Source organism: Python bivittatus, unplaced genomic scaffold (assembly GCF_059951505.1).
Source record: "Python bivittatus isolate LINGU-HERP-01145 unplaced genomic scaffold, Pbiv_v1 ctg000020_np1212, whole genome shotgun sequence".
Lineage (NCBI taxonomy): Eukaryota > Metazoa > Chordata > Lepidosauria > Squamata > Pythonidae > Python > Python bivittatus.
The window spans coordinates 87,481,642-87,502,806 of record NW_028277030.1 but is presented as its reverse complement, the minus strand read 5'-3'; the positions used below and the strand labels follow the sequence as shown (position 1 = coordinate 87,502,806).

Here is a 21,165-nt window from a genome sequence, read left to right as displayed (position 1 = left end):
CGCTAGCCCTCCCCCCCCATCCGGATAAAGGTGACAGAGAAGAGCACGAGGAGGTGCCGGAAGGAGAAGCACGTGCGTGGAGCATCTGGGCAGCTCGTGGGAAGAGAAGGCGTCCCGCCTGCCGTGTACGTCGCGGGACGGAGGAAGCCTGCCGGAGTGTCCGGCGGACGGTGCAACTGCGTGCCGGCCATCAGAGTAGCCTTGAAGCTCTGATGGACTACAGTCCTCCGCTTTCGCACTAACGCAACTGTTGCCTGAGCTATGGGTGGACTGTGGAAGTGAAGCCAAGTCTCTTTACCGTATTTCGGTCATCGACCAGCAAGGGACTCTGGAAGCTGTGATCTGGCAGGGCGGCAAGTTCTGGAAGGCAGCTAGAAACCGATCTTGTGTAGGCTGATTTGTAAGCAGCTCTCACTGGGTGTGGGTTTGCAAACTTCATAACGCGTGAGATAAGCGACTCTGGGAAAACCAGGGGGAACCCCCCTTGTTTCTTGTGATAGAGGGAACGGTGGCAAGCGCAGACTTTCCTGGAAGTCATATCGCCTGCCCTGAATTTCCTGCTTCTTAGTTTTGACTGCGGTGCAAAGACCCTTAGCAGGGCAGATGCCCTCTGGTTATTTTAGACTGCACCTTTCTGTGCTGTCAGAGACCGGTTGGGAATTCCGAAGAACGTAGCCCAACGTTGCTGCAAGTCAGCAAGGTAGGGCCTTTGGCCATGCAAGGTTGGGTTGGATAGAAACTATAGTTAAAACATCTAGAGGGCACAGGTTCGCCTGCTGGCTGTGTGTTTTGGTGAGGCATTGTGTCGAAGCCCTTACTTTAATATTGGGATTGATTGATTAATATTGAGGTGGGATTGTGGTTGCTGCATGAGAACTTCTGGCAGAGACTTGTTTGAAGTGTTTCCTACACGAATTTGGGAAATGAGAGACCATTTTGGTAGGTCCGTAACAAGTTGTTTCCATGTCTGGGGGAAGGCACTATAGTAAATCTATAATAAATAAGTGATAAATCTATAAGAAGTAAACACTACAGTAAATTGATAGTAAGAATCTGATCAGATAATGTGCATATGCAAACTTTATTTCCTTTTGATGCAGGGAGAAAGAGGGAAATAATGTGAAGACAGTAAACAGATTTTGGCAATGGTAGAGATGACACACTTTATTGATTTGAACAGTTTTTATTGAAACAGTTATGTCCTCATACTAGCACAGTTGGTGTGTGCAGGAAAATGAATGTAGCACTTATCTTTATCTTAAGGAATCAGTATCTTTTCCTGGGTGCTCCAACCCCTTTTTGGAGAGTGCATTTGAAGTACTGCACAGCTTTGGTATATAATGAATCTCTCATGTACAATGTCAATGTGGACAGACCTTGCCACTATAAGAACAGGGAAAATGGGTAGGAGGAAGCTGCCATAGAATGAACTGGTGAATCTTAATGTGATTTACTATGCTTAGGTGCACTGGGTTAGCTAGCTTGTTTCTAAACAGTGCCAGTTTGCCCTTATCTCTCTTGGGTATCGGTCTAGAATTAGATCAGAATTAGAATCAATCTGTAAGCTGAATCTCAAATTAGGAAAGAACAGACCCTTCAAAACATCATTTATTCTGCTGATGAAAAGACATCTAGGCATCTCTTAACATGAGATCATTTTTTCCTTTAGCAAATGCTCTCTTCTTATTTCTTAAGCATAAGAAAAGGCATTTCAGGTCTCTCAGTGGTGTTAGAATAATTCTTCAGGGTTGATCAGCAGTGTTCTTTGTTTTTATTCCAATATTCCAATGGTGGACATGTGTGCAGGGAGACTTGCGAAAGACTACCATGAATAAATTCTTAGAAGGCATGAGAATTGAATTATAGGGCTTCCCTTTTTCAACCTGTATCAACTATATTGCAGACCAGAACAGATATGCAGCACTGTTTTAAGGACTGTCATGAGAATTTGGTTAGAAACATAATTAATATTCAGCTTTAAATAATTTTTAGGTGCTACTTCCATGGCTGCAATTTACTCTGGTATTCATCTGAAGCTGAAAAGCCCAAAGACATCTTGGGAGGACAAACTCAAGTTGGCTCGGTTTGCATGGATTTCTCATCAATGTTTCCTTCCAAACAAAGAACAAGTAATGTATTTCACTAAATGTTTTCCCCTAAAAGGTGTTTCATACTGTTTTTATATTAGGAAGTCTTGAACCTACTAGGCACTCTTTCTTGAACCAAAAGAGAACTTCGTTATTCAAAACTTTTTATTGCCTATTTTTATCCAAGTTTAAGTGAAAATGACTGAGAATGAATTTGATATTTGAAGAAGCATTTGACTAGCACAGATGTCAAGTTGTTTTTCATGAGAGGCTGTTTTTATCACAAGACCATTCTGACTATATTTCTGTAATATTAGAAATTGTTTTGAAGGAAATATAAATGTACTGGATATTTCTGTAAACATCTAGGGCCATTCTTTTGCCATTTTTTAAAGTTAGGCTACCTTGTCTTTCTTAAAAATATTTCTTTCTCTACACACGGGGAATATATTTGGGGGACAACAATTTTGCACCACATTTTAGGTGGATTTTTAAAACAGAAGAGGGAGATTTCCTTGTCTTTTTGCAACCGGTCCAAGAAAAGATTTTGAGGACATGGCAGGAGGTTGCAGAAGAAAAAGATGATCTATTGCTCAAGCAGAAATACGCTTCTAACATTGGATTTCATCAACGGGATACAGATTTCCTGAGTAGCAACTAAATTTATTTATTACTATTTTATTGCTTTCTTTTTAAAATGTGCACCCTGCCCTTTGAAACCAAACTGAAAAGTTAATAAAGGTACAGTCTAGCTGGGATTAAGGATTCCTAATAGCCCCACTGATATCACTGGGAACATTAAGCACAGGGTCAACTTTCACTGAAATCAGAGACCTGTGATTTAGCATGCTTTACAAGGACTGAATTATATTAAGTCTGTAAATAGCAACTTATCTAACTGATAATTAAGGGTCTGTTAAGGTAGTAGCAGGAAACATTTGTAATTTGGGGCGATAATTCATTATTTTCCAGGCTGATTGCTAATCTAGAAAATTCTAAGAAATGTCCCGACCAACTAGCACTGATACTCATTTGTGAGCAGATGGACTACTTATAAAATATACTCTTTTACAAAGTGGTTTAGAATGTAAGACTGGATATCACTATGCAGTTATGTGCTATAGGTCTTACATGTGTTTCTCTGTGTCGTATAAAATTAAATGTGTATTTTGCCTTTCCAGTGATGTTCCTAGTATTTCCATGCACATGAATATGTAGCCTTAGTATATTTTTGGAAGGGACACATCACTCATCCATTGACATCCAATATATATAGGATCCAAATTTTAAGTTTAAAGATCTTCTATGGGAATCCTTACTGTTGGAAATTGGGAGAGGTCTCTTTGATTGTGGTAAAAAAAACAGGCGTGCCCAGGTATAGTCCCACAGGTAAAGGCAGCTTTAGTTGCAAGCTACGTAGCAGACGTACAAGAAGATGAGGGCTGTTAATGAGGAAGTAGAATGGATCTCTAGATTTTGTCATCTCTTTAATTGTAATACTGGGAGCCTATTAATTTATGCATAAATGTTGAGCTGTTCTCCCATATACTGTGTTAGTGAGACAGATCTGCTTGCTTTTAGGAATCAAACACCATTATTTGCCTCAAACTGCTTTGTGTTCCCAACTGTCCCTACAACCTAAAGTAATCATTCTTAATATGTGTGCATGGGTATTTTGGGGGATGCAGGTCTTACTTGACTGGGTGAGTCATAGCCTGGTTTCTTGCTACAATAAGAAACTTGAATTGCCAGATGAAATAGTTGAGAAGCTTTGGATGTACCTGGACAGCATCATTCACAGCAAAAAGCTACAGAATCTCTTCAAGGATGGAAAAACAGTCACTCTGCGTTTTACAATTGCCCAGGTACATTTACAGATATATAAACTGTTACATAGATCTGTCTTCCTCTGGGAATAGTGGATGGATTGCTTTGAGATCTTGCTGATTCTTTTCTTTTTTCATCACATCTGCTGCAAATTTCTCTGCAATAATTTGATACTCCTTGGAAGCTGTATTTCTTTACCAACAGCCTATCCTAGTTTAGCTCTCTTCAACTGTGTTAGGGTTGCAACTCAAATAATTCCAGCAAGGGAATTCTTGGGTTGCTGATGCAACACATCTGGAAGGTGCCAACTTGGGCAGTACAGTTATGATCCTGTAGTTGTTTATGTATAGTGGGTGTATATGTTTAGCATATGGAAGCATATTAGTACTGACAGGAATATTGTCAGATACCAGTAAGTTCATAGAGATGTGCAGATTGGCAAACTAACTTTGACTTAGAATCACTGTGGCACGTAATATTGTGGCTATAATTTGGTGTTTTTTTTAAGAATTAAAACAAATCTTCATGAGATAAGATAGAACTGCAAATGAGACTCTAAAGCAATGCATTATACTTTGAAATGTTCAAACTAGATGCCACTTCTTCCCAGCTCAAGGATATTGTTTGTTACACTTGAGCATCTACATGTTATTCAAGAACAACATTGCACTGATAGCAGTGAGCTTTTAACAGAGCATAACGTTTTGGCTTTAGGGAATAGGTAAAAGATGTTTTGTATTTTAGTGAAAAAATATGAGAGACTGTGAGAAGCAGGTGGAGGAGTTTAGTTGGTGTGAAAAAAGGCAGCACAGCCTGGATGTGGGAGCCATGGGAAGGAAATGTTTCAAAGGCTGCCTGGGGATTTTTAAGGTTTCAAGATTATATTTTTACCCCTGCCTTGTATTAAAGATGCCTTTCGGAATTCTGGTGTGATTCTCACTTCTAGGGTGCCAGATTTGTGAGGCTTGATGACAAGAAATGCTTCTTTTGTGTACAAGGCCCACTAAGGCAGATGTTGCTTTGGAAATCAGATTGTGTTAGTGTGATAGATATTTTTACTAAGTCATTGCCTGATTTGATTTTCACCTTTATACAACCTTCCTTGCCTATAATCCATTTGTAAAGGCCATTTTATCTGTCTACTTTTGGATCCTCAGGATGAGACTGAATTTCCATAACCACTGTCATTATAAAGAGATGGAACAAATGGTTTAGGTAGTGCAGTTTTTAAAGGAGACCAAAGGTAAAAGGAGGGAAAGAAAACGTAAAATGCTGTTTACACTGAGTGATTTAGCAGATAACAATGAAATACACAAAAAGTCACTGAGTTTAATTTTGATATAGATCACTGAACATTACTTCTCCTTTGTATTTTGTCTCATCTTTAGGTCATAAATGAAAAGCTTTCTCTTGCTTACTCTCAAAAAACACTGAAGAACGTCAGTGCAGTGCTAAGTTGTTGTAGTGGCATCCTTTCCAAACCTCCTCTTTCAATAGTTTATACTGCAAAATTTGAACTGCTGGTACATCTTCTAAGTAAGTTGTCCTGGCTAACCTGTTGGCAGTTATCGTCAGAAGATGCTGTATCCTCCCAGTTGTTTGAAGTCCTTCAACTGAGCCTCAGGCAGTACCTTCTAATTCAGCGGCAGCAACCCAATGCAAATCGAGTATTTGGTCAGGTGATCCAACAACTGCTTCAGCCATGCCTATTGCTTAGGTACTTGCTAACAATTAAAGTATGGACAGAAGCAGATGACAATCGCCTTCGTACACATCTGAGCAAGGAAGTCCGAAATCATGTAGAGACTTTGCTCAAGACTGGTATTTTCCAACAGGAGCTCTTGTCATCCTACAGAGAAGAGCTGTTGCCAGAAAAGGAAACTGTCAGCACAAAGAAAGGAGGCTTGAAAAATCTGCTGCTACCGGCCAGCACAATCCAGGCTTCTTTAGGAGACACTGCCTTTTGCGAGCAAGCTCTTCATGGAAAAGTGGTAGCACATTCTGTGCCTTTGCTCTTCAAGATTTTTTTAGAGATTTATAATAAGCCCGGAGACCATTTGGTCTGCTTTCACATGCTTACCAAGCTTTTTGGTTGCTTACGGATTTCTTGCCTGCAAGGGAATCTTTGGGACAACCAGCTTCCAGCATCAGAATGGAGCTCAGAGCTGCTCGCAGTGGAGCAGCTTCTCAATTTGGTGCTGAGCAGTAATATTTATAATGTTGCTGCCGATCGGATTCGGCACAAGGAGGTCCAGTTCCACTTTTACCGCCGGTTAGCACAGTTGCTGATGAGTCATTCACAGGCCACCATACCTGCCTGGTTTAGATGTCTCAAGGCCTTGATTTCATTAAATCATTTGATTGTGGATCCTGACTTGGATGACTTAGTGGCCTTGGCTTGGATTGACGCAGAAGTCTCTGAGCCGCGTACAAAGAAGGCTCAGACGGCACTTGTTAGCACTCTCTTCTCCACTTACACCAAATTGCGCCAGTTCCAAAATCTCTTCCAAGAAGTTTTATCAGTCATTTTACGTCCTGCTGCAGAAGAGTCAAGACTCCCACTTTTGCCAGCCGGTATCAGGGCCAAGCTGTGTGAGTGTCTTCTTGATCTGCCATCCAGTCAAGTGCTGGACATAGTAGCTCTCAGTATGGAAAAATGTCAGACTTTTGTCATTCCTCATGTCAAGGGGGATTCCGACATGGCCTTGAAGCTTCTGTCCATAAGCAGATTGCTGTATTCTATTCTCTTTCACATGAAGAGTTTAGATGATTCCACTCCATTGTCTGTTGTGAATCGCACTCAAAGCCTACTGGAGACAATGCAAAAAAATGTCATCCAAGTTTTATTTGACCTGCTGAAAGATTCTGAGGCAGAAGGGGCAGAACTTGAGCTTTGGACAGAGAAGGTCAGTAACTCAGCCCTTCTTCTTGCTTGTGTGTGGGTAGAAAGTGATACTCTTTTTGCCTTAAATTGCAAGAAGTACGGCTCTCCATTAACTCAGGTAAACCCTTTGCTTCATGCTTCTTCTGAAGGAAACTGGGACTTCTCAGCCATATTTCCTGGTCTAGATGCAGAATGCTGGGGGAAAATAGATCAGCTGGTGAAACGTTCCTCCTCAATGAGCAGCTACTGTACTGAATGGCTGGTGCTTCAAAGAATGAAGAAGATGCTAATGTATACCAGCTCTTGGACAGAGGCATCATATCAGACTTTGCAGACTGCTGGGGCCTTCATCCTTCAATCTGGAAGAGCTTACACGGACGAAGAAGAATCAGAACCCTGGGATGGCAGTGCAAGTAGTATAACGACTCTTACGTATCCAGTGGCACATTGGCACCTGGTAGTCTCAAATCTTCCTGTCCTGTTTCCCTATCTTTCTGAGAAGGATACAGAATATACTGCAGAGATGCTACTGAAAACACTATTGGTTAAGCAAACCCAGGCAGCTTTTGCTGATGAGGACGATTCCTTACTCACAGTGGAGAAGGTGTCTAAGGATTTATTGCACAGTTCTCTTCTTCCAGAACTGCAGATGCTACACTGTTTTTTCCTAAGCCATATAATTCAGCACTGTGCTAGTGTTCTCTCATCTACATTTCCAGACGTTGCCAGTCAGCCTCTTCAGCTACTGTGTGCAGGAGACGTTCCATGGTGCGAAGCTGTCCCTTCTGGTCATGCGGCCAGCATAAGGTCTAGCAATGACTTTTCAGCCTCCTGGGCAGTTTTGGAAAAAGTTGCTCTCAATATACTGTCATTAGTGAAAGACAGATCTTATGCTACCTTGGAAGAAGAGCATATCAAAGAGCTCTTGGGTGTACTAGAGATCATTTCAGCATTGAATGTCGACAGCTTCTTTCCTTTGGACTTCACACGGTGCTTTCTTTTGTTGATTTCTTTGACTGTTAATACCAGAGCAAGCATTTCTTGCAACAAAGCCTTATCTTTGAAGTTCTTGGCAACCTGCTTCCATCTTCTAGCATGCCTACAGGCTGGCAGACATGCAAACTCATCCTTCAAGGTTCTGTATGCCAGTGATGTTCTCGAAGCTGTCCTCACCTCTTTGTTTGCAATCTGTAAGACCTTTGGCAGTGTCTTGAAGATTGCTGCTTGGGACGAATTTCTTCATGAGCTCCAAGTCTTTTTGGAACAATATCTTCAGGTAACTCTAGAAAGGAGGCAGAGTGTGAAACTGAACCTGGAAAAGTTCCTGTCTTTCATAACAATTTGTCAACCATGTTCAACAAGTTCTGGACAGTCTGAGCATTGGAGCCCTGCAGCTGACCAGGTTCTTCTAGTGGCACTAATTGCATTGTGTCACATTCTGGCTACATATCTGCAGCAGCAGCAGCATGGAAAACCACAGGCTTCAGGAATGCTACCTATTTTTCTTAAACAGGCCATGTTACAAACAGGAGCAACTATCAAGTTCTGTCTTAGAAACAACACAAAAGGCCAGCCATTACCTTTGGCATTTATACCACATATTACTACTCTTCTAAGAGCAGATTCATCTTGCTTTCAGTGTATGGTTCTTGCAGCTGATGAGAATGAACTAGAGGGTCTGATGCAACCAAGCAAAAACTGGCAACTTTTTCACAGTGAACTGTATCAAAGTTTTTGTGATCAAATATTGAGAGAACTTGACTTGGCAGATGGCAACCCCGAGTTCCTTCACTCTGCTTTGCAGTTTTTAACTGTTTTCTGTTCCATGCCAGAACTGTATCCGCCACACATCACTTCTATTGCCATATTTAATTCTGTCAGAAAACTACTTGCAGGTAAGGAATTGCAATCCTTATTTCCTCAGTCCTCTCCTAGATATTGAAGGGAGATGGTAGATTAGAAACAGTCTCAGAGAGCCAGTGTTGAGTAAGGATCAAAAATCAGCACACAGGAATAGTAGAGAAAGATTGTGAAAGAGTTGAAAGGTCAGTGTTACCACTGAATGGCCAGCAGTGGCACAAATTAATGATATCTCTAAGAATGTTTTTTTTTTGTCTATCATGGCTGTGAGGTGACTGAAAGTCCAGTAAGTTGTTAGTGAAGAAGTGAAACCAGTGACTCTTATGAGGAAATTCTAGAGCTGGGAATCTTGTTCATAGCCTTTTGCCTTTGTGTGCTCCCTGGCCTGCTAGAAGCACATTCAGTGATATGATTTCACCAGAGTGCACTGAAGTTTTCGTCTATATTTTTGATGAGTTTGGGGCAATTTGCCTGATTTCCTTGTGGTTTCTAGAATTTTTAGGGCATAAATTTGTTACCTTAAAGGCACCCTAATCCCCTCTCTTCACCCTGGTTCTGTGTGACTACTGTGTGAAATTCTGCTAGTGTTTTTTTTATAACTTAAGGAAAGTTATATTGATAGAAACAATTTGAGATTTTGGCAGGAAGTTCACAGGACAGGAGAAGCTAGACCTTTCATTATTTTCCTGCTTTCTGGATGCAGAAATGGAGATGCTTACTGTTGTTGGCATGTGAGAAAAACTGTCAAGTCTATTACACTATAAGAAAAAAGAATGTTGTACAAATAAAATAATAAATATGATATTGGATTGTCATTTTAGTAAATCTCTCTGTGGGGGAAGTGAAGGGAAATTCTGTGCAAGAATCGTTCAGCATCTATCAGCAGTCTGCAGGCCTTAAGACTTTGGATGATGGTTTCTCTTGAACTATTGCAGGTCCCGAAATCAAAGGCCAGTTGATCCAAGATCTAGATGTGCCCTTGACCAAACTGATTGCCCAGCTGGTGGAGAATAGTACCACTGATGACTTTTGTACCATGTTGAGGCTGCTGATTGAGGGACTGAATGTTTGCAACCTTTGGAAACAAACTCCTGAAGTAGGGACAATGTTGTTCATTTTCTTTTGAATTTCTTATATGAATCAATGGTGGTCAGCATTTGCCTTCATCCAGTTCCTTGCTTTTGAACTACATCGCTGCTGAACAGCAATATGCTGCTGCATAGGGAGAAGAGACATCAAAATGAATAGGCTCAAAAGTTACTTCTACTGGGGCATGTGACCTAACCAAGGTTTTCTATTTTGTATTTTTTACATGGAATATTTTTTTTTACATGGAGAAGTTGGGGATGAAACCCAGAAACCTTCTGAGTACAGAATGTATACTCTGCACCTAAATCTTATATTATAGGTAGTTCCTGGGTTACACGAAGATTGTCTTCTAGGAATCCTTGTGTAAGCTGATTCTCATGCATATCAAATCACACATCTGCATGCAGAAACATAATAGCTGCAGTTTTTCCTTCTTGCATAACATCAGAATTACATACATCAGGGCTTATGTGATCTGGGTATTGTCTGTATTTCCCAAAAGCATGTCCAAGTTCTGAATGAGCAAGAGTAAATTGCATCATTCAGAAAAACCTGCTTCTAAAACTGCAGTTTTAGTCTGTTGATATAATGCTTAAGTAATGTGCTTACCTGTCCAATTGCCTATGCATTGGTAAGCTTCAGAGAAAAGGGTACAAAGATAATATTTTAAAAATAACACTACACAGACAACATCTTGGGGGTGCTAGTTTCTACATGTATTTTGTATGCTTAGATTTCATTTATTTTTATAAAACCTTGGTTAGCCTAATATTTTCTAGGTTGCATTTTGCTTGTATCTTTTACCTTTTACCTTTTTTGAAGTGACCGTGCTTATTACTCTTATTTTCTTGGTGTGTTTTGTGCAGATAGTATTATCAGCTGTTACCTTACTGAAAGTGCTACTCGGCTGCCCTCTAAGTGGAGAGAAAGAGAAAGTTTTCTGGTTTTCTAGTCCCCAGATAATCACTGCTTTAGCTGTAAGTACCTGTGTCTCTGGATTAGGTTTATGCTACTGAATTTAGGTCACTGGTTTAGGTTTATGCTACTGAACCCCCCCCCAACACACACACAGAAAAGAAGCACACTCTTTTCATATTGTAGTCTTAGTCTGAAGACTGAGAACTAAATAGTTCATACCAACACTATGTCAATGCTGTATGCTTTCTAAATCTAGTTACTCCAAAAGCGCACTGGATATTATTGCTACTGTATGCAGCTTCCTGTATGGCCAGACTTCCTGGCTTCCTTGGCAGTAGAATGATATCCTGTGCTTCATTACATGTTGTAGGCCACTGAAGATTTTGAAGCTCTGGTATATACAGGTTAATGGCAAGCAGGCACTTTGTGATATATACCCAAAGAACTTCATGCACACAATTCCTTGTAATTGGACATTTTGCAAACCACTGGAATGGAACTCCGGTGGTTTGCAAAATGTCCAATTACAAGGAACCACCTGTTTCAGGATCACACCACTTCCAGAACTTTTGGAACAGTTCACTCTGAGGTTAGAAGTTCCAGTACAGGAAGTTTTACACACCACTGTCCCATTCCCTAGTGCAGGGTTCTTCAAACTTGACAACTTTTAAAATGTGTGAACTGGGGAATGCTGGCTGGGGAATTCTGGGAGTTGAAGTCCACACATCTTGCCAAGGTTGAAAAATACTTCCCTAATGCACAGAAGATGGAAAGTGGGAAACTAAATCAGATGTTATATCTTCTCTTCCTGTACCCTCAATTTTTGTGTGCATGTTACATTGCTAGGAGACATAGCAGTTCATATCCAAGGAACTGAAAATAATAAGGTAATGTGTATGGAATATAGGTATGTTGGGGATGGAACTAGCTTCCTACTTCGCAACTTCAAATTGTCTTTTTTAAGACATCCCTGCAGTAGGGTTCCTTAGTGTAAAAGAAAAGGACATTATGAAATAAAACTAATAATGAAAAATAGAAGCCTCATTTCTTGTCCTCATGTTTTATTTTTCGAGTGAGATTGGGTTATTTGGGTTATATAGGACTACACTATATTTATGTGTATAGTTGTATTTATTTGCTTGCTTTTTTGCAAAATAGCACAAGGGAGAATTAAATCATTAAATGACATCATACCATTCAGGTAGCTTCCTCTGATGCCCATTCAGTTAGTGAACTCTATAGCCACTTTTGGGGGAAACATGATGCTTTTCCAGGTTAAAAAAAAAGTATAAACTCATCCAGTAACTCCATACTGGATGTGCGATCTTGAAGCAGCTGAACTGTGCTAAAGAATAAGTTGTATGCAGCTAAGCGCCGATTGAATAAAAGAGTTCTAGATTTCATTCCAGTACGTAATCTTTTTTCCCTTGGCATATGCCAGAGCCAGAGATATCAAAAATAAAGCAAATTTTCAGTGGCACGTAAAGACTGTGGATATGCACGGATCTGTCAGCATTGCTGCCTTTGCAGAAAACCGTACTGTTTCTGAAAATGGCATAGCATTGTGTGCTTGCAGTGGGAGTTTTGAGGCTGGAGAAGCACACCGCCACACATACGGCATGTGTTCTACTATTTGTGTTTCCTTCCTCCTAATGTAGATGCAAATCAAAGAGGCTTCTCAAGATCCGGTCCTGCTCCCTGTTCTTGTTGTGCCTATACTGGAAGCAGCAGCTTTTCTCCTAAGATACGGAGAAGGGATTCTCTCCAACCCACATCACGTTACTCTTGTTTTTAACATCCTTCTGACTGTCCCTCTTGACCAGAGGGTGTATAATAGCATCTTCCTGGGAATCCACGAAGTGCTCTTTTCCACACTGCAGTGTCACCCTAAGGTAAGGAGCAGGCTGCTGACTTAATTATCTTAATTTTAAAAAGCAATATGAAACATGATCTAATGCCTGAGTGGTAAAACTACCCCACCCCACCCCACCCCACCCCGGCACCATAGGATTTTTGTGTTACTTCTCAACTCCTGTTAAGGTGACATCAAGTTTAGATAAATAATTGAAAATTAAAGTTAGTGGCTTTAAGGATGCATAAAGTTGGGGGTGGGGGAAATCAGTTTAATGGAAGCAATTGGATGGGGATTAAGAAAAACACTGTTTTTATTTTGAACTTACCCATTTTCTGTTTTAACTTGTTTTTTCTGCTTCTCACATACCCATGACTCCTGGCACATTTCAAAAGATCCAGATGCAATCCTGGATCCAAAAAAAGAGTATATAGCCATGATCTCCTAGCTCTCAAGGCATTTCAGTTCATCCCAAACACAGTTGCTTTAAGAACTCTATTTGCTTTGTAATTTGACTTAGAAGGCCTCCCCTTCCCTTCTTGTTAATTAAGGAATTAATTTAAAATGTGCCGGAGCTATCGAAATATATTGCATGTTTTTCATCATTTCTATCAGGATCTCTTGTTTTCATCCTTGGGATATTTGAAAATTATTTTGTAATGTTAGCCAGAAGATGACATATCCCAACCATGAGGAGGTTCTTTGCATATCCTCTTAATATTTCTCTATGTCCCTTTCTACCAATCAAGTAAATTCCATTTCTGCTTCCATCTTGTACCTAGTTCCTCTCCTTCCCTTTCCTCATCACTGCTGTTTCACTCTTTAGAGCAGTGTTTCTCAACCTTGGCAAGTTTAAGATGTGTGGACTTCATTTCCCAGAATTCCCCAGCCAGTGCTGGCTGGGGAATTCTGGGAAGTGAAGTCCACACATCTTAAACTTGCCAAGGTTGAGAAACACTGCTTTAGAGTATTCTGGATTATCTCCCTTGTAAGATTTTTTTTTTTAAATGTCTGTAAACCTCAGAATTTCTTCAGTCTGTCTATATTTCCCTCTTGCATATGGATGCTGCCATTGCGGCTGCATGTTGGTAGGGCTCTGTCCTGAACTTTGGAAGAAATGATAGACAATTATGGATTATTGTTACATATGTCAAAGACTATTCCTTCTGGATTCTCAAAAGCAGACTTCAGAGTAGTGTGGCTTTGAACTCTGCCTTCAATCTCTTACTTACTTTGAGTATGGATTTTTGAATCTCTACATTTTAACTTCAATGTACATTTATCCAGTGTTATATTTGCTTGTTACCCAGGTGATGCTAAAAGCAGCTCCATCTTTTCTGAACAGCTTTCATCGATTGGTTATTTCTGTGATGCATGAAGGGAGACAAAAAGGAGACAGAGGTTTGACATATATTATCTTGTATTCCATTTTCACCTTACTCTGCACTCATGTCCTTTCCTGAGTGTAAAATGTTTTTACAAGTCTGGAAGACTGTACATAACCAAATTTGAGGTTTTAAGTTGTTCTTTGTGTATGTCTTATTGAGTTTGAATTGAGTTCATCTGTTGTTAAGCATGCATATGATTGGAACCTAAAGCTGTGATCCTAACACCCACGCTTAGAAATAAGCCCACTCGATATATCCTGAGTGAATGTCCATATGACTGGATCAATACTTATCTAGACCATGCAGGGCTTTCCTGCAATGGTAAACAGTGTGGAAAGGTAAAAGATGTGGGCACTACTTGGAAGCCAATGACTACATCACACAAATCCATTTGCTCCTGAACAGAAATAAGCATACACGTAACAGTATATATATGATTATTTTTTTCTAAATATTTCCTATGAATACTCGTGTTTTAATTCTTCCCATCTAAGACTTATAGGATTCTAGGTGCAATAAAAATAATTCCATATTGAACTACTATTGCTATGTCCTCTGAGTTTCAGAGTTGGGTCCTATCGGTATCACTCCAGGAGGCATGAATGTAAGAGGATAACTTACATTCAACAAGATATAACGTTACAGCAACAAGAAAAGAATACATCACAGGAGATCTAATTATACATATACCACCCTCAAAAGTATACACTCTTCCTTCTTACATCAGCATGCCAGGGAAGTTATTAATGTTACTACAGCCCATAACTGGCCTAGAAGTATGAGCAGCTGCTTAACAGGAAGCTCTCATATGCCCATTGGTAAATTTGCTCCTATGATTTGCTGGGGGATGGGAGAGACAACAATTACCTCCCTTCCCCCCACCCAATGCAATATTAGATCTCAATACCTTTTGTTTTCCAAGGGACCACAGATGAATTTGAAGCTATACTGAAGTGTGCCCAGTTGGTGGAGCGGATGTATAGTTATATTGCTGCAAAAACAGAAGACTTCACTGTGCTGTCAGCCTTCATTGTAGCCCAATATGTGATCGAACTGCAGAAGGTAATGACCCACTGTTTAGTTGAAAGAAAACAATCTTTAGTTTTAAGAAATGAGAAGTGAGGAATATGTTGAAACTGATGTATGGGCAAAATTCAATAACATGTTTATTGAGTCTCATGTCACAAAACAGCTTGCCCAAGTCTAGGTCTTCCAGCAGTGTTGGACTGTAGCTTCCATCATCCTCAACTGGCATGTCTGTTGGGGACCATGATACTGACTGGGTGTATTGGTGACTGTAATCCAATGCATCTGGTGTGTATTGGGTTCAATATGCTATTCTAGAATATTGAAAGACACTTGGAATCAGTTTTAAAAATGATTTGGATATCTTAGTCTGTGGTACTTCCAGGATACTTAGACTAGAGCAGAGAAGTTTAAATAATGTCATTCCCACTGCTTGGACATCAGTTTTACTGAAATCAGTAGGATCTATTTTTCATAAAGTACACCTAGACTTAGAATGCAGATATGTGCAACAGGCACTTGTCTTACACAGTGTTTTAACTCCAAAATCTGTATCATTTTGAGGAAGGAAATTCTATTTTTCCAAAACTTCTGATTCCTTCACTCTACTGATTTTTCTGTTGAGTATTATTCTCCTTATCCTGCTCATCTGGTAGGAAACAAAATATCTTTTATTTGCTTGCTGGAGCCAACCTGGTTGTCCCTCTGTCCCTTATTGTGGTCGACATTCTCAGTCATTTTTTTTAATGAGAAGCAAATGCTTCTTTAAATGAGAAATTAATCACTGCAAGTGACTCTGATTTTTAACATACCTCCTACTGTAGTGTTCACATTTTTTTCTTCAACTGGCATTTCAGAAAATGACTCAGTTCAACTAACCGAGGCAAACTTTGGCCTGGGGGAATGTGCTTCAGATCAGCATGGTTCCTTTTGTCATGCACTCTGATTCACTCCCATATTTTCTCACTTGCAGTTGCCCTAGTTTTTCATGATGGAAAATTGGAAATCTATTGGAAAACCACTTTGAAGAAGGGGATTCAGTAATAATGTCTCATTGACTAAGAGCAAACTTCTAACACTCACACACTGAGGCAAATATAAAAGAACTTGAAAGTAAATGAGTTTTTCTGCACAAGCACTAGTTAAAGGATCAACTGTTCAAGATTGGGCTCTTTGTACTTCTTTATAGATCCATAGACTGTATGTCTGTTGTTCCTAGTTTCTCAGTATCACTTCTACTTCCCTTTTATTAATTGTAATATTTGCATAAAGCAGGCAAGCCAGTGCACTCAGAGCAAAATGCATTCTATCTTACCTGCATTACTAATTAAACATTAGTAGCAAAGCATACAGTTCATGCAGAATTTTAGTTTACTTTTTAAAAATTTTTTTTAAAAAAACCCTAGCTAAACCCATTTGAGCTTTCCTGCAAGCAGCTTGAAGGCTGTAATAGCAGGTTCCTTACACAACATTATGCTGGTTTTAAACCTGGTTTGCTATTAACATGGATGCCACCATTTTGTTAAAAATCGTGAGAAAGATGGACCATTTTCACGGTATGAATGGGTTCACAGCTACCTTGGATGATATATTGATATTTTATTCTCCCCCTTTCCCCACTATGCTGTCACAATTAAAAATTCATTTCATTAGAAAAATATTTTATTACTTGCCTAAAGAAAAGAGAAAAAGCTTTAATGTTAATGACAGCCCTTTCTTTAATTTCTGTTCCTAGGAAATTAGTATGACACGTCTGGCAGCATGAGGCTAATCTGGGGTTTTGGCACATAGAAGGAGGGAATACTTTTGGAAGTAAAAATAGCAGGATTACCTCTTGAGACAGCCACAGCAAGAAAATGTTGCCAGACCTGGCATTTTACTTAGATGGTGCCAGGATTCATGAAATCCAAAAGGAACAGCCAGTAGTCATGTGAAGAAGGTTTGATTCCCAGGGTTGTCTTTAGCTTTGGTGACCTTACCCTTAGATTTTTTTGGATTACGTAAGAAATGTTTGGTTTTCTCAGTTGAGCAGATAAAGATAGAAGGGGGTGCGTAATGCTTACATACTCTGGTACTGGAAAGGGTGTTTAAATAAAAAGTCTGATTTAATTTTGTAGACTCACTCGTAGATAAGTACTTAGTAGGATTCATTCCCAGATAATTGCTAACCGTGAGTGCAGCCATAGTGCTGGGAATATTTTTTTCCCAAACCAAAGTTAGTCCAGGAAAATATAATGAATCCAAAATAACCATCTAGCAGGAGACTTTCAGTAGACAAATGAGGACCCAGTTGAATGGCTTGATTTCAAGGTAGACATCTGGGAATGGATAAAGGGCTTTTGTTCATAAATGGCACACTTTTTGCAGATTCCTCCTCTTCTTTGCTTTCTCCCTAAACTTTCATGAATCCTCTGACTCTCTAGAGCAGAGAATTAGAAGCTGAGGGAGTGGAGGAGGAATCAAAGGTGGTCAACCAGCAGGCACATCAGTGAGCAGATCCCAGCACTCCTTCTTTCATATTTTCCATCTTGATAAAGACCTAACATGTTATGTCATAAGATAGAAAAATGAAATCCTAGATTATTACCTATTTTCTAGACCTTAAAGGATGACTGTAAAATCTATTAAAAAGTACTCTTTTCAAGCATCATTTGGGGCATTTCTGCTGTGGTTTATTTGGGAGGGAATTGCATATGTATCTTTCTTGGTTTAAAATTTGTTTTTAATACTGAAAGATTTCCTGGTAAATTCTTGGATGATTTGAGTAGACTAACTAGGGCTTTTGGTTCTTCTGTGCAAAGAATGCAGCAGTTAATGGCTTCTTTAAAAATTATATTTCTAAAAAAGAAAGCCTGGAGGGATAGAGAAGTCCAGGAATGGATTTTTATGCAGAAAAAAAACATTGAGCTGGTTCTGGCAGCGATCAGTTCCTGGACTGAGTGTATACTTGGATGCACCATGCTCAATAGCCTGCAAGTCTTTATAAAGCAATCTTGAATCCTGCAAAAATATGCTTTTGAAAGAGCGTGACAGTGTTATTAATGTGTGTTATTCGGTGTTTCATCAAATAGTACAAATAACATTAAAACATGCCTATGTGTGAAAGAAATGTAGATTGGTCAGGTAGGGGTTCAGTATCCTGATTAATTTTTTGTCTTTTTTCATACAAATTGTGCTTAATTTAAATAAAGTATATTTGGCTGTGTTTTGAATGCAGTATTGAGATTGGCTTAATTCAGACTTCTTTGCTCATAAGAACCCATGATTGTGAACTATAGGAATGGGCCCACCTTTGCTATAGCTTCTCAGTTGTGGGATCTGACATCACCCAGGGATCTACTACTAGATCCTGATCTACCTCCTGTCTGTCTATAACATATCCAGTTTTGTCCTCAGTCACCTGAACCATTTGATTATTTTACATGCTTGTAGATGTTTTACTGTTGCTTTATCTCTGTATTTTTTTTTTAACTGTTTGTACTTTTGATATGAACATTTCTGTCATTCTCTCATGGCATAAACTGATAAAATTGGAAGGAAAAGTGCTTTCGTATCTGAGTGTGGCAGTCTTGTCAAAGGAGATTGCTAAACAGAATAAATCCAGGCATTTCTATAGCAATATTTATTTATGTTCTATATTTCTGGCTGTTAAATAACCAAGTTGTTATGCTAGCATACACAGAGGAATAAAAATAAATTAAAAACAACTGACAGTAAAAATAGGCTACAGTTTGGTAAAGAAATCACAGATCTTTTCCTCTATTCTAATCATGTTAAGGTTGGAGTTTTTATACCTCCAACAATCTTTGTCTTAATGCAAGTGGGATAATAAATGAATGATTCTCTTCACTGCTTTTCCTAATGAGGGTGTTTGTTGTCATTAATCCCTGGTAACAAGCATTAATAAACTCATTTATATTCGCTCTAGGTGACTTTGCATCCGACTGTAAAGAAACATCTAACGGAAGGGATCTATCATATCATAGATCTCTGCAAGGAACGCGACATCAAATTCTTAAATGTCTCTCTACCAGCGGGGGTGAGAGAAGTTTTCAAGGAGCTCTATCACGATTATACTCATTATCACAAAGCTTTAAAGCAAGGAGATGAAAAGTACAAAGCATGAACTAATTATTCTTTTGAGATCTGGGGGAAAAGTCTCCACCTGGATGGGATGAACACCTACTTTTCTTCTGTATGAAGTCACTTGATTTGGAATGAGAAAGCCATGTGCCTTGAAGCAAGCGTGTGTGGTGTTTTTCCTCTGCCTTGGTGACTTGAGCAAACCTCTGCTTTTCCAGGGTTGCAAGCAAACATTTCTGAAGGAAATTGTATTAAATACTGTATATTGCAAGGACCCCTGCGAGTTCGCTAAAGAAAAAATAAATTTATTAATGGCCCAAAATTTTGAGGTATGAATAAGCACCATTTTTTGCCTTTTTGAAGTAAGGGATAATGGGTTCAAAACTTTTCTCTTGTTGAGATAGGACTGTTATTTTTATATTTAGACTGAACAGGTTTTGTATTATACATGTAACATATTAATAACTATTAAATCTAAATAGTAATTATTTTTTTTAAAATGGAGTTGTTTCTCTTCTATGTCCTTAAGCCAGATTTTTCTAACCTGATGCCTTCCAGATGCGTTAGGCTATAAATCCCATCATTTCTCACCAGTGCATTATAGCAAAGAGCCAGCTGGAAATGAGGAGGCTTGCAATATACCACATTTGAAAGAAACTAGTACACATTTTGAGGCTGTATTAAAGCCAGCTTTACAAGATACATAAGTCTTAGCATTTTTAAAATTTCTACAGAACATGGATGTTCTGTTATTGGCCTGTCACATTGTCACATTAATTGTCAGAGTCCCACTGAGACAAGGATAAACACAGCTAGAAACTGTACTCTAGGAAACAATGGCCATGTAAGATAGTTGACTGTTTCTGAAATGGTAGTTCAGAATTTATATGAAACTTCAAACTCTCCTGCTGTCAGCCCTATCAGGTAAACCAGACAAAAAAATAGGCACCATGCAGACCAAAAGCTACTTTTATTGGAGCAGGTATAGTAACAGAACCTTGCAAGTCTGAATGTGGTACTTTCTTCCCTCTTCGTGAGAATTAAGGGAGGCCTGTCTGTGCTGTTTTCACAAACTACTTTCTTGACCTGGGCTCAAGTTTTGTTTATCTGTTGCCTTTCTTGTCCTTCAAGGCCATCCTCTTTCTTCACTACAGTTGCTGCACTACTCTCTCAGGACAGGAAACTAAGATTTCCTCACCTCTAGCTTTTATATTGTTTATTGATGAATGCTTATTTATATTCCCTACATTCCTGGTCTTCTGGTCAAGAGAGTCCACCATGCTGTGCTGGAATTTTGGCCCTGACACTACTAGTTAAGTCTCCTACCTCTAAATAGTCCACAGGGGAATTTCAAGTTGAAACTATATTTTGTGACGGTAATTTCTCATGGCTCAGAAAGGCAATTCATTCTCTCTCTCTCAGCCACCCAACTCCAATGGACTCTGACATTGGACAATTCAAGACAACCCCTCTTATCAGGCATTGAAAGAGTACGAGAATGGGGTCATAAGGGCATAAAGTCCAGTCTGCTCTCACCTGAGGCACATAATTCAGCAGTTTTGTAAAGAGCTTCTAAGTACAATGAATAACTAACTATGGAGTTCCAAACACAAAGGAACCATAGTCCAGCAAGGTTTGCTTTTTTGCACTGAAGAGCTTAACATGAGTGGATCCCTTTCACATAGTGAACGAATGCACAGATGAGAAGTATGAGCTTTGTACACATCAGTGGAATGTGGAGCTAGGCCTCAAAAATCAGATTATTATTTTACAGTATGTATGTACTGTATATATGTATGATACAAGGTAGCTGGATTCAATTACAGTGTTGATGCATGCACCTTTGGATGACCCAAAAGACCAGGTTAATGACAAATCATTGTAGAGGAGTTCTATTTGTGTGGTCACTAAGAATCAACATCAACTTGATGGCATGTAATCAATGTATGATAAGCTTCGTGTTTATTATAATCTATAGGAAGAGCCACACCTTAGCAGCATAGCATATGCAGAATGTTCATCTTCAGTTCTCCTCCATCTTCAGTCATGCCTTGGAGAAACTCTTGAAGAACTGCTGCAAATAAGCTGGAACAAGAGTAGACAACCTGGTGCCTTCTGGTGTTTTAAAGGATGATTTGTATTAGTACCAAC

General features: G+C 39.3%; 1 protein-coding gene across 2 annotated transcripts; it reads left to right on the top strand.

The window, feature by feature from the left end:
• The first annotated feature begins 43 nt into the window (after positions 1-43).
• Positions 44-19,514, top strand: URB2 (URB2 ribosome biogenesis homolog). Of its 2 annotated transcripts, none has more exons than XM_025173526.2 (10): positions 44-388; positions 1,993-2,129; positions 3,776-3,952; positions 5,303-8,693; positions 9,594-9,754; positions 10,614-10,724; positions 12,324-12,557; positions 13,828-13,918; positions 14,828-14,967; positions 18,860-19,514. In XM_025173526.2, exons 2-10 carry the CDS (start codon positions 2,004-2,006, stop codon positions 19,055-19,057), a joined length of 4,629 nt encoding a protein of 1,542 aa, XP_025029294.2. In that variant the 5' UTR covers positions 44-388; positions 1,993-2,003; the 3' UTR covers positions 19,058-19,514. The 2 variants fall into 2 exon arrangements, with proteins under 2 accessions (XP_025029294.2, XP_015745426.2); XM_015889940.3 differs by having other exon boundaries at positions 44-400.
• The last annotated feature ends 1,651 nt before the right edge of the window (positions 19,515-21,165 follow it).